Genomic DNA, 14,034 nt, shown 5'->3' on the forward strand with positions numbered 1-14,034 from the left:
ACTAGCAATGTTAAAGCACTGCCATGGCAGCTCTTTAATGTGGTTGTGTAGTTGCGGCACCAGCACTGGGAGAGAGCTCTCCCAGCGCTGTAAAAAACCCACCCCCATGAGGGGAGTAGCTCTCAGCACTGGTGCTCTGTCTACACTGGCATTTTACAGCTGAAACTTGCAGCGCTCAGGGGGGTGATTTTTCACATCCCTGAGCAAGAAAGTTGCCACGCTGTAAAGTGGCAGTGTAGACAAGGCTCACACATGCTAGATGAGTGCGTTAACCACTAGACTATTGGCTGTTTTAGGACAGAGTGTGCTCACTCGCTCACTCTCTTTCTTGTAGAAAAAGTTCAAAATGTCTCAGTTTTATCCCGGTGTAGAACAGGAAATTTTTTTGAAATTTCAAAAATTTTGCAGGATGGGAAAACCACTTCTCACCCAGCTCTATAATTAGGTGCTGAGCTGTCGGCTGTGGCAAGAAGACTTAATATTTAATAGTAGTGTTACCAGATAGCAGCTGTGAAAAAAATGGGATGGGGTAGGGGGTAATAGGTGCCCATATAAGAAAAAATCCCCCAAAACAGGACTGTCCCTTTAAAAACAGGACATCTGGTCACCTATTTAATAGGAATGCTACTTAAAAGTATCATTTGTTTTAAGCTGCTGTTATTTCTGAGACTCCAGTGGATTCTTTCACTAAACAATTAGTTAAAAAAAATAGGTGAGGGAAACAAATTAGTAGCAAATATATGATTTCTGTCAATGAGCAATCTAGTGGCAGAGGAATTCTTAGACTGCAGCCTGGAAGGGGATGCTATTCCCCTTCTGTCCATTCTAGTGGGTGCTCTACCCCTTTCATGATGAAGAATTGCTACCAAGTAAACTATTGCCATTGGAAGATAGGAACAAGGGAAATGTGATCCTGATCAGGTGGGTGAAAACCCTCCTTTCTTCCCTTACAGGTTTATTGTTCTTCCTTTTCTGGTGAACTGGCTTGTAAGGGAGTTCAAAAGAATCAGATTCTGATGCCTGATGCCCTAATGAAAAAAATAATCTATATCATGCCAGTGATTTTTAAGCAGAAATTCCCTTTGATTCAAATCAAGTTGAAAGTAATGGGGAGTACTGCTTAAAAGTCAGATTCAATAGGAGGAGTTCTTGTACTGTTGTTGTTCAGTGAATTAGGCTTTATGTCAATTAATTTTTTTCAGTCAAGCTACTTTGGCAGGCAAAGATCAGCACTACAGCCATTCTTAGAAGATGCATTCATTATGCACCACTAACTGTTGCTGGGATTTCTAGCAGTTTTTACAGTACTATTATCGATCTCTCTTCAGTATGTGTTCAAGAGCAAGTCATCCGAAGAAAGGACTGTTCATGAGGAGCTTGTCAAGAATGTGACTGGTCTTTTGAAATCAAATGATCAAGTAACAGTGAAACACGTTTTAAAGGTGAATGATACAGTTTTAAAAATTAGAATGTTTTCAATATTACCACAATTTCTGCTTCATCTTCCTCCTCTCTCTTTCACATTCCTCTGTGTATTTTGCACATATCAAAGCCCATAATAATCCAACAGCTTTATGAAGCTTTCTTGCTATAATTTTGTGAATTCTCAACATAAGCCATTGCATGGAACATGGTGATTTTACATTGTATAATTCCTCCTGCTGGATTTCCTTTCTGTTATTGCTCAACCACTGTGAGAAATATAGTTCTTACATAATACAGTGAGTCAGAATATTAAGGGTGATTTTTTTTTACTTCACAAATGGTGCCAGGAATCACAGTTCAGATACATATTTATAAATAGGATATATATTCAAATAATGTGATTTTAATACAGTTACTATTGATTTGTAATTAGCAAAATGTAAAAGATAATTATTCTGATAAGCATGAAGAGCTGCCAATGTTTTGGATTTTTTTTAAAATAACCAGTAAGAGGGATAGCACTCTGGCCACATATATCTGGCATATCCTCCGTACTGAGACTGCAGGGAACTCACGTAAGAGCTAGCTATGCCTGCTTTACCGCAGCTGAGGATGTCCCCACATCAAGGGGCTTCTCTGTTGTCCTGACCCAGACAGTTTCTAACTCTTGTATACTACCATACTGGCAGAAATGAACTGGAGAAGGAGGAGACAGTCTGGCCCATAGTGTAATTTACATGCAAGAAATTAAATTACTGTTATATAACATTAAAGTCATTATTATTATACGTGTACACTCTATGTACACGTTTTAATAGGTCAATTTATTTTTCCTAAAAGATGCTAGAGATTGAAGTCCTCTATTCATTTGTAGTACCATCATATCATGAGACAAGCTTCCCATCACTGGCCCACCAGTCTGTGCAAACAACTGCTAAGACATATTCTCTGTGCCCTTTCAGTCATTGACCTCTCTACAGAGACTGCTATGAAGGGTTCCAGTTATGCTACTGTAATTATTATGTGTTGTGTATTTCTGCCATATCTACTTGCAAACAAAGCACGAATTAAGACAGAGGTGTAAATATGAATGGAAATGATCATTTGTTCACTCCTTACTTCTTAATAAAGGCACAATCACAACTGTCAAATGCCAGACCCAGCAAGGTGCTGTGTGGCTTCAACTCAAGTGACTTAAATACTGTCATAGTGAAATGTAAAGCTTTCTAATTTTTCTATGGTGTAGATTCTATCAATACACACTGCTGAGAACTTCAGACCATTCCTCTAAAGAGGAATTCTTAGATGTAAAAAATATCACAAAATAATCTATGCAGTGTCATCATAGCCATGTTGGCCCCAGGATATTAGAGAGAGATAAGGCCTCTATTGGTCTAATAAAAGGGATTACCTCACCCATCTTGTCTGACAAAATAATCTGTTTTTCAACACTAATATTATCAGGTGACTTTCTCCATAATATTTTTACAGCATTCCTGGTTTTTCTTTGCAATTACCTTAAAATCGGTGGCACAGCACTTGGTTGATTCAAACAGAACACAGGTAAGAATATACATTATTATGTAATAAACTAAATTTTAAGATTAATTTCTACCCAAATACATTTAACCATGTAAAGTAAATGTATTCTAACTCTGTTTACTCTGAAGTAATAATCTGAGTTTTTCTTAGATTCCTCGAACTCAGAGACTTCCAGAATCATTCCAGACTGAACTAGACATACTGATAATGATCTTGTCCGACCATGTTGTTTGGAAACACAAAGATGCTCCTGAAGAAACAAAAAATGCAAACCACAGCATTGCCAAATTTCTTAAGGTGAGATGTTCAATCATGACAGTGCATGCAGTTATTCAGTCATAGTTAATGCAGAATAAAGGGTATTAAACCTCCTGTCTGAGGGAGTAAGAGCAATCCAAGCGAATGTGGCTGAAGATGCAGAATCAGCACTGATATATAGTACGATTGTTTCTGTGCTCTTAGGTGTGCCACTGCATCTGTGGAAGTCCAGTGGCTGCATATAAGTCTACTAGAAAAGCCTCACTTGTACATATTTGTCCTGATAAAAGATGTGGCAAGGCTCCTCTTTCATCATGTCAGCCTCCACATTTCTCCCCAGGAGTAAATAAATCCTACTCTGGAGGTTTTTAATTCTTAACTGTAGTTTATTTACAGTATTTACAAAGTGGGCTTCAGGGTAGGCTCAAGTCATTCTCTTAAGCAAAACCCCCCAGAACACATACATTTCTTTTCCCCCACAAGAGCACTGACTTGTTACACTGGCTTCTACTTACCAGCCCTTCCCTAGACAGAAGAAAACTTAATAATTCCCCTACAGGAGGAAATAGCTCTCTACCTAGGATTCCCCTAACCCTGCTACAGCTTGTTTCTTTTCCCTCCTCCCACTATTTTACCAGAAGAGGGTTTTTTAAAGATCCCTGGCAGCTCTTAATTGGACTCAGGTGTCCCTAATTAACCTGAGGTAACCTCTTTTCATTTCATAGAGAAAGGGCTTTGATCATTCTAGGACTGAAATACCCACCTTCCACCACTCTCTTATCGAGGAGCAGTCAGCCCTGTCTGGTGTTCTCTGCTCTGTGTCCCCTTCAGGTTCCCTAGTTTTGACCCTTTGACCTTCACATCTGTCCCTATTTTTTTCTTTGTTGTCCCCCATATTTATTTGCATCCCGGGCTCAGTGGCTCCTCCCCAGTGGCTCCTCCTCAGTGGCACTTCCCCCGGAACCAAATAGGACCACTCTCTTATAGCTATCTGGTCTGTCTTCATCACAAAGGGTCCACACTAGCAAATAGTACAGCTCATGGATGTAACATTTAAGTAGAGGAGAAGTGTATTGATGAATGGAACAACTGTTACAAAATCAAGCTATTATAATTTCTTGATCAACTATAGGACTGAAGTAGTGGACTAATATGTGACCATCATGACAGCATAAGTAGCCAGCTTCTACACACCTTTTTAAATATTGCAAGTATTCTGTAAACTGCTGAAGCATGTAATTATATGTACATTGTATCTCTGGAAAAGTTGCATGTGTTCCAGTCATGAATGATAATTTTTTCACAATTCAACAATGACTTTTGCCATCACAATCACTCATCAGTTTTGTCTGTGGAACCTAAATAGTAGCTGTTCTGAGCACAGCAGTGCCTATGTCCCATTTTCAAAAGTGATTTAGGCACTCACATCTCATTGAAAGTCAGTCACTGAATTCAGTGGGAGTTCTGTGACTAGTTGCTTTTGAAAATCCTACTTGATGCTTGTCTGCATCTTTAGGCACGTAAATACCTTTAAAAATCTGTTCCTCTCATGAGATTAACAAAAGTACCTAAGTAAGTTAGGTGCCCAGTTCCCATTTAAGCACTTTTGAAAACTACTCTAATGTACGTGTTGGATAAGTAAAGCAATCTGAAGTAAAAAAATGCGAATACAGACTAACACGGCTGCTACTCTGAAACCAATCTGAAGTAGTTTATCTGCCTTTGTGCTAGTTTTTCTCTGATTGTCCCAGGATGGGTTTTGCAGCATTCTTTCATTTATTTGATAAACCAGTTCATGCCTACTTTTTTTTCCTCTTGTAGCTCCCTTATGTGATGGGAGTAGCAATAAGATTCCTTTTTTTCCTGTATCCCTCAATCATTTGGACATTCTCCAATACCTGCTGTGATCTCATGATTAACTATGGGGTGGGGAAGAATTAACATTTAGGACACAGTGTGGCCAATTACATAACTGGACAGCTGGGGACAGGAACAATAAAAACCTTGTGACATAGTGACATATAGAGTGTCCTGTACAACATACACTGAGACTAAGGGGTGAATCTCTCTGAGGCAGATTGAAACACAGCTCTTGGAAAAAAATTTACAGGAAATAAATTGTTCCTGTGAAGTTATCAAGAAAACCAGCAATAAAGAAGATATAGTCTCTCTCAGCACACTTTAATTAATAAATAATAGATCTGCAGTCCTCTGAAATGGTCTCCATTTCAGGTGCTGTGTGGAAACCTTATCTGGTGTTATCTTAGCTGGCATGAGTTTTATTTACCCAATGCATTACATTACTGAGAGGGTGATATTGCTTGCCTGTATATCATGTCAGTATTACACTTGTGTTACTATTGCAGTTCTGTCTGTTACTTTTACATGTTATATATTTGAACAAGCGATAAAGCAGTGTTATGCTAAAATTGGAATCATCTAGTCTTTGCTTTTTTCTGGTCTGCTATAACAAATTATGTAGACTAAAGAGATGGCTTGACATCTCCAGACCAGATTTTGTAGCAGCCAGATTTGAATGCCATGTACTGTACACTCTGGGGTTTTTTATTCTTGTACAGTTCAAGAGCATCTGTGATCTGTGTGATGAACCTGGTCCCCAGGATTACAGTACTTGCTGACCCTGCAAGACTGTCCCACTCTGGGGAAGAATATCAGTAACTGTTTGTTGGCTTGAGCATTATAATAAACTTTACGGCTCCCAACCATTTGGCCTCATCAAGCTGCTGTTCTCATCATAACATAGAGTAATAACATGAGTATTTGCTCCCAGAGAGATAACCTAGTTCCAGAGATAAAAATAAGCTGGTACGCCCCGGTACGGCATACCGGTAAGAGCCTGTGTGCCGTACCAGGACTGGCTTTCCCAGACGGCAATTTAAAGCCGTGGGGTAGCAGCGGTGGGGCTATGGCGGGGATTTAAAGGGCCCCGGAGCTCCAGCTGCCGCTACCCCCTGGGGCCTTTAAATCCCTGCCTGAGCCCTGCTTCCCGAGCCTCCGGGATAGTGGCAGCAGGGTTCTGGCGGGGATTTAAAGGGCCCCGGAGCTCCAGCCGCCACTACTGTCCCAGGCCCTTAAATCCCTGCCTGAGCCCTGCTGCCCGAGCCCTGGGGTAGCGGCCACAGGGCTCTGGCGGAGATTTAAAGGGCTCCTGAGCGCCAGCCGCCACTACTGCCCCGGGCCTTTAAATCCCCTCCTGAGCCCTGCTGCCCAAGCCCTGGGGTAGGGATGGGGGGGCTCTGGCGCGGATTTAAAGGGACCCTGAGCTCCAGCCGCTGCTACTGCCCTGGAGCCCTTTAAATCCCTGCCTGAGCCCTGTTGCCAAAGCCCTGGGGTAGGGGCCGCGGGGCTTCGGAGTGGATTTAAAGGGCCAGGGCAGTAGTGGCGGCTGGAGCCCTGGGGCCCTTTAAATCCCTGCCAGAGCCCCCCATACCCCAGGGCTCGGGCAGCAGGGCTCAAGCGGGGATTTAAAGGGCGCCGGGTTTCCGGCAGCCGCTACCACAGCGGAGCCCCAGGCCCTTTAAAGCTCTGCCAGAGCCCCGGGATAGCAGTGGCAGCCGGGAGCCCTCAGGGCTCCTTGGTGATTTAAAGGGCCTGGGGCTCTGCTGCAGTAGCAGCAGCTGGAGCCCTGGGCTCTTTAAATTGCCCCTGAGCCCCGTGGTTCCCGGCCGCCTCTGCAGCTGGTAGCTCGGGGGTGATTTGAAGGGCCCCAGGCTCTCAGCCGCCACTACCGCAGCTGAAGCCCTGGCCCTTTAAATCAAGATTTAAAGGGCCTGGGGATTTAAGGCCCTGCCTCTTCCAGTTAAGGCCTCGCCTCTTCCGGTTGAGGTCACGCCCCCTGCTCAGGACTCTGGCATAGCGATAAGTCTTCTAACTTACTTTCACCCCTGCCTAGTTCATAGTCAGTGAGTTGTTTGGCTGTATTCAAGAATCATTGCTTTGAAGCAAATATTTAGGTCAGCTTAAAGAAAAGGAGTACTTGTGGCACCTTAGAAACTAACACATTTATTTGCGAATAAGCTTTCGTAAACTACAGCTCACTTCATCAGATGCATACAGTGGAAAATACAATGGGGAGATTTTATATACACAGAGAACATGAAACAATGGGTGTTACCATACAGACTGTAACAAGAGTGATCAGGAAAGGTGAGCTATTACCAGCAAGAGAGTGGGGGTTCGGGGGGAAGCCTTTTGTAGTGATAATCAAGGTGGTCCATTTCCAGCAGCTGACAAGAACTGTAGGGGGGGAAATAAACAAGGGGAAATAGTTTTACTTTGTGTAATGACACATCCACTCCCAGTCTTTATTCAAGCCTAAGTTAATTGTATCCAGTTTGCAAATTAATTCAGTAGTTTCTCATTGGAGTCTGTTTTTGAAGTTTTTTTGTTGAAGAATAGACGCTTTTAGGTTTGTAATCGAGTGACCAAAGAGATTGAAGTGTTCTCCGACTGGATTTTGAATGTTATAATTCTTGACATCTGATTTGTGTCCATTTATTCTTTTACATAGAGACTGTCCAGTTTGGCCAATGTACATGGCAGAGGGGCATTGCTGGCACATGATGGCATATATCATATTGGTAGATGCTCAGGTGAACAAGCCTCTGATAGTGTGGCTGATGTGATTAGGCCCTATGATGGTGTCTCCTGAATAGATATGTGGACAGAGTTGGCAATGGGCTTTGTTGCAAGGATAGGTTCCTGGGTTAGTGTTTTTGTTGTGTGGAGTGTGATTGCTGGTGAGTATTTGCTTCAGTTGGAGGCTGTCTGTAAGCAAGGACTGGCCTGTCTCCCAAGATCTGTGAGAGTGATGGGTCATCCTTCAGGATAGGTTGTAGATCCTTGATGATGCGTTGGAGAGGTTTTAGTTGGGGGCTGAAGGTGATGGCTAATGGCGTTCTGTTATTTTCTTTGTTGGGCCTGTCCTGTAGTAGATGACTTCTGGGTACTCTTCTGGCTCTGTCAATCTGTTTCTTCACTTCAGCAGGTGGTTGTTGTAGTTGTAAGAATGCTTGATGGAAATAAAAGGATAGAATAAAGACAGGGAGTGGATGTATCATTACACAAAGTAAAACTGTTTCCCATTGTTTATTTTCCCCCCTACTGTTCCCCACTGTATTTTCCACTGTACGCATCCAATGAAGTGAGCTGTATTATTATGCTCAAATAAATTTGTTAGTCTCTAAGGTGCCACAAGTACCCCTTTTCTTTTTGCGGCTGCTACTCTGAAATTAGGTCCGCTTGCATCACATGCTACCTCCCCTTATTGAGTGCTACAGTATTTGAAGTGCCATTTCCTCAGATAAACTCATTCCTAATTATGTGTACACTATGGTAGTAATTTCAGCCCATTAAAAATGAAATATTTAACTTATTTATCACTACTATTTTCTTAAACAGTCCAACAAGTGTGATTCACTCTATGCTCTGGATGCTTTGCACTACTTTGGTGAAACAAGGCAACTATAAAGCAAGTGTCACCAGTCATTTAACCCAGACTTACAGATGCCACACATCATTGGAGAGGCACAACGCAGGCAGATTGTACTGGTAAATCTGGCCTTGTGCTATTGGTAGTAGATATACAAATATAAACATTCTATTTGTTTCCTTAGCGCTGTTTTACATTTATGGATCGTGGATTTGTATTTAAGATGGTCAACAACTATGTAAGCATGTTCGGCCCTGGAGACCACAAGGTATTAGTTATATTTTTTTAAATGGGACTTGATAGCAGAGTATTTTCAGGATGAAACAATTTAAGATCCATTCTGTAGTTACTCCATGCTCAGAAGTAGAGTTGATCAAATTACTTATTATAAAGATTGTGTTACAAATTTAGGTCCTGATCCTGCAAGGAGCTTCACATAGCTGGACTCCTGTGCAGATCTCAACTGAACTTCAATGGGGATATGTAGATGCACAGAGGTCAACCCAGGTGTAGCGCCTTCCAAGATCAGGACACTAGCCCTATTTTAAATTAATGAATCATTTGTGAACTGCATGCTCATTTTCCTCTAATGTATTTGTAAACGCTCACTGAAATAACTATACCAATAATTTTCAAAATATGGGTGATTCAATCACAAACTGGTCTGGTCAACTCTTCACTATTTATGTGGTATGATTAGAAGCATAAGTGAGATGGTTTTGTTTCTGCTCCATGTTTGGATCAGAGAAACATATGCAGGATAGTAGCAAATAATAAACAGTGCACTCTTGGTATCCAGCAAAAGTTTGTGAAATTTTTATGATTCATGAATTTTTTCACAAATATTCAGTAGTGATCTAAATGAATAAGATGACCCTATGAATTATAAAGAACCAAACTTGGTGCCTTTGATTGTGAAATTATTCACAATTTTTTTAACTGTACATCAAGCTGTACTCAGATCTCTCACATAATCAGAGGAACAGCTACAGAATCATGCCCTTAGTTATTGTGTTATACATGAAGATCATAAATCTGCAAAGAATTCTATAAAAGCTGCAAATTGTTTCCACATTTTTCAGTCCTAACTGCCTTCAGCAGCAAAAACAGATGTTTAATTAAAACATCCAGTTAATAGCTAACAGAGCAGTTCATTATCGGAGATTGGTCAGTCTGTATAGCAGAAATTAGCACATCCTCAAAGATAAATGTATGTATGATATCTACAGCATAACTTCCTTTCCAAATAGTCTGTCAGTAGAAAGTAGAGTCAATAAGGAGCCAAGGCAGATGTGCCAATGAAAAAGAATATGCATAAAATGAGTTATAAAGATTCTTATGACTTTGAGGAAATACCAAAATATCCTCAGTGTCTTGGCTTGTCTTGCTTTGTAACTAAAGAGCAAAACAAGAGCCAGTCATTCAGTTTTGAAGCAAGGTTAAGCTTTCATTGGCTTGCGTATTTTGGTTTTTAACTGCTTGTTTACTTACAAAAAAATTTGCTGATCCCAGTCTTCTAGAAAGTTGAACTGTACATGTAGCCATTTGAAGAAATAGTATATGTGGTTGTGTCACTACATAACATTGTACCAAGTAAATTTATTCTAGGTTTAGATGAAACTCAGCGGTTTCATCTAAACCGTTCTATTTGAACTGATCCATTAAATGGATCCACTGAAAATTTCAATATTTTGACATTTGTTTTATCTTGAATTGGGACCAAAAGCCAAAATATTAAAAAAATTGGATTCATAAATATTGTAATGTTTCATTTTAACGTTTACATATGTTCCTCTGAGCTGCCATGGTACATCACTGGAGTTTTAGTTCAGGTGCCTCATGCCCCCATTTTCTTTTATCAGCCCAGTTCTGTGGCTGATTGACCATGACCATGGTGCATCATGGAGATATGATGATTCCAATGGAAGATTCCTTACCAGCTCTACTCAACAGGTTCTGAAAAGTTCAGATAAGCCACAAAAGGTTTCCAAGTTTTTTGGTCTAGACCCTTTTCTGTGCTTGTGGCATCCTCGCTCTACTGCCCAGCAGAAATTAAAAGACTGCATTTGTGACATGGATCCTTTCCACCCTTTAAAAAGGAGCAAGATTTGGACCTTTACAGATACATGCAGCTACTGGGACAAGTGTTTGACGTGGTATCCGCTTATTGTTGCTCTGATGAATTGGTCCTACTGCATCCTGGGAAGCAGTTTCTTATGGGTTAGAACACTGTTCTGGGAAGAGGAAATGAATCTAAATACTCCTTGTAGGACCTTGGGCAAGACAGTTTCCCATCTGTAAAATGGGAATAGTTATTTCACATGGGAGTTGCAAAGCTTAATTCATTAACAGTTGCAAAGCACTTGGAGCTTTTGGATAGGAAAGTGCTATAGACAGGCAAAATATTGTTGCTCAACAGTATTCATTCTTATTAAAATGCTCTGATACACACACACACAGCAACATGGGAATTAGTTTTTCTCTTTGTTATAGTTTGTATAGTTCCCTTGTGTAAACTTTGTTATACTTTCAATGCTCATTAAAACACAGTAACACTTTAATGAGCAGCCCTTCCATTACCAATTGAAAGTAATGACTGGGGTTGATGATGTGTATTATCAAAAGCAGTATAGGCCAGATCCAAAGCCCAATGAAATCAATGAAAAGACTTACCACTGACTTTAGCTGACCTTTGGGTCAGGCCTGATACTTCGGAAGCATGGTACTCAGTTCATAAAAAGAGCGAGGAGGAAAGGAAACACACAAAATCATTGTAGTGTTGTTTTTTAGTGAGCACATCATGGTGGGTCAGTGAATGATGCAAACTATTGACATGATTGCTACAGCCCTGAATTATGTGAAATGGAGGTGATACATCATACCTACTAAGAGTTTAAGTAACAGCATATGCCATCCAAGGGAGCCAGTGTGTGGTCTTAAAGTGACAGCTGCTTTAAATATGTCATTTAGTTAAAGTCATACAGAATCAGTGTGAAATTAAATTTCAGGAATCCATTAAAAAAAAGCAAGCATGGTTATGACAAATGCCTTTAATAACATTTGGGGCAGAGGGAACAAAGTTTTTTATCTTATTCTGTACTATAGCGTTACATAACAGACCATTAGTTTTCAGTGGCTGATGTGAATGATTTTAAGGTAGAGAGAAATATTAACATAATTTTTAACCTTGTTTCCTGTTGTCATTAAAGTCCATACCAATTATTTAATATTGTGGTGTTTCAGATTTTACATCAGTACAAATTTGACTTTCTTCAAGAAGTTTGTCACCATGAACACTTTATTCCTCTGTGTCTGCCCATACGATCTGCAAATATTCCAGGTAATAACTCACCTTGCATATTGGCTTGTGAAATGTATTAATTGTCATATATTTTTCAGAACAATTAGTATGGGTAGTACTATAGACTCTCCAAGAATAACCTCTAGACATTAGATATGAAAGTAGAGAATAGGATATAGATGTGATGTTAACAAGGGTAATATAGATCTCCCAGTGTGAACGTCTGTTTATTTCTGAGACAAGGTGGGTGAGGTGATATCTTTTATAGGACCAACTGCTGTTGGTGAAAGAGACAAGCTTTCGGGCTACACAGAGCTCTTCTCCAGATCTTTCTTTATTTCTGTTCATCCCAGACATGCCTGCAAATCCAGTTATAAAGTGGGTCATTTAATGGAAATTTTGGTTTAGTGACCTAGGGTGCTTGCAGAGAGAGAAGTACTAAAACTGAAAATTGGTTGAGAGATGGGAACCGCAAGATGAAACATCTGAAACTAGGAGGAGGTTTGAGAGCATGTGCAACAGAAAAGAAGGAAGTTAAAGCTGTGAAGGAGGATGGAAGCTGTATCCTCTTCAGCTGGGGGTTAGTGAGGTTCCATAGTGAGGTTCCCGGAGAGTTGGGAAGCTCTTCTGCTCCTGTTCATCTGGTGAATGTACATTCAAGCCATTGTGTCCCTAGTATCTATGAGCTGATTATCCTTGGAGAGGAGTAGATCCCCAACAACCTGTAGTTCTGAAATGTAGGTTTCATTGCCAATAGGCTGAGGAGACTTGCTCTCCAAAGCTAAACTCAGTGTCTATGGTGTTCCAAGTGTGGCCTCCCAGTTGTGGCCAGTACTACTCCTTTCCCCTCCTTTACTGAACTCTCTTATAGACATGTATACTAACAGTATACTGTGAGTCACCTACAGGCCACAAATAAAGTGCCTTTTAAGGCAGAAGAGGCCTTATGATGCACTGTCTAATCTCCATGTCTTTTACGCATCCTTAGCCATTTCTGCAAAACAGAGTAAGAGAGGAGCATCTCCCCACCTCCCTTTACATTTGGAACAACTTCTTTAGTCTTTGTTTTGTGGTTAAAGGGCATGATTGAGCAGTTTTGCTGTTGACTTTAGTGAAACCTGGATTTCACCCCAGGCTCTATTCCCAGTCATCCTGTTTGACCTGGGGCAAGTCATTTAGGATTTGATCCTGCAGGGTGCTGAGCATGAGTGTAACTCCCACGGAAGGCAGGAGCTACTTGGTACCTCCATGAGTATTTTCCTCTCTCTGTGTTAGTTTCCTCATCAGGAATAATGTAGGATAATGTAGTACTTCCCTCACAGAGCTGTGGTGAAGCTAAATGCATTTCTGTTGGTAAACTGTTGGGAGACTTTAACATAGCAGGCTTTACAGGAGGGTAAAGTATTAATTATTCATTATTATTGCATTAATATTTTACTAGGAGAGGAGTGATATTTCAGTCACATTTGGTTGAATTGCCCCCAGCCAAAGTCACTTTTGCCAATGTATATCTTGTGGATCAAACACCATGATTTCTAGCTTCGACATTATTCTGCAAGAATTTGCTATCCAAAGCTATTGGCTGGGGTAACTTGGCAATATGAAGTGTGAAAATCTCTGCCTGCATATAGAGAGGACTCTGTTAAAAAAAAAACTGAAATGTATCATAGTTACCTATTCTACTATGCAAAACTGAATTTAAAAAAACCCTATGTTTATCATTCATCCATTATAAACGAAATAGACAATTATCCGAGGTCTTACTCTCAAGCACAATAGTAACCTTTCTGTTGAATCTGATGGGTTTTGGATTAAGCATCAAAAGAGGGAAAGAAAATCAAATATACTTTTCACACATCATCATAATGTCATGAATTTGATTTAGTAAAAATGCATGATTTCTGCTTTTTCTTCTCTTTTTTATTCATGATAAATCAAGACTCTGTTACATCTTCAGAATCAACGCAGGAATATCACGCATCAGGTAAGAGCCTAATTTCGTACAGTGCTACACGTGGAGTGTTAGCAGTGAATAGATAAAATTAGGAATGAGGAG

At 40.4% G+C, this 14,034-nt stretch overlaps 1 protein-coding gene across 50 annotated transcripts in view; it reads left to right on the plus strand.

Moving 5' to 3' along the window:
* DOCK10 (dedicator of cytokinesis 10) overlaps positions 1 to 14,034 on the plus strand; it is a 237,444-nt gene that overhangs the window by 175,790 nt on the left and 47,620 nt on the right. For all 50 annotated transcript variants that reach the window (XM_038415556.2, XM_038415561.2, XM_043493073.1 and 47 more), the window contains 6 exons: positions 1,329 to 1,442; positions 2,917 to 2,988; positions 3,118 to 3,264; positions 8,862 to 8,945; positions 11,921 to 12,017; positions 13,918 to 13,962. In XM_038415556.2, coding sequence (XP_038271484.1) covers positions 1,329 to 1,442; positions 2,917 to 2,988; positions 3,118 to 3,264; positions 8,862 to 8,945; positions 11,921 to 12,017; positions 13,918 to 13,962 — 559 coding nt within the window. The remainder of the gene's footprint in view (positions 1 to 1,328; positions 1,443 to 2,916; positions 2,989 to 3,117; positions 3,265 to 8,861; positions 8,946 to 11,920; positions 12,018 to 13,917; positions 13,963 to 14,034) is intronic.

This window comes from Dermochelys coriacea, chromosome 9, assembly GCF_009764565.3.
Source record: "Dermochelys coriacea isolate rDerCor1 chromosome 9, rDerCor1.pri.v4, whole genome shotgun sequence".
Lineage (NCBI taxonomy): Eukaryota > Metazoa > Chordata > Testudines > Dermochelyidae > Dermochelys > Dermochelys coriacea.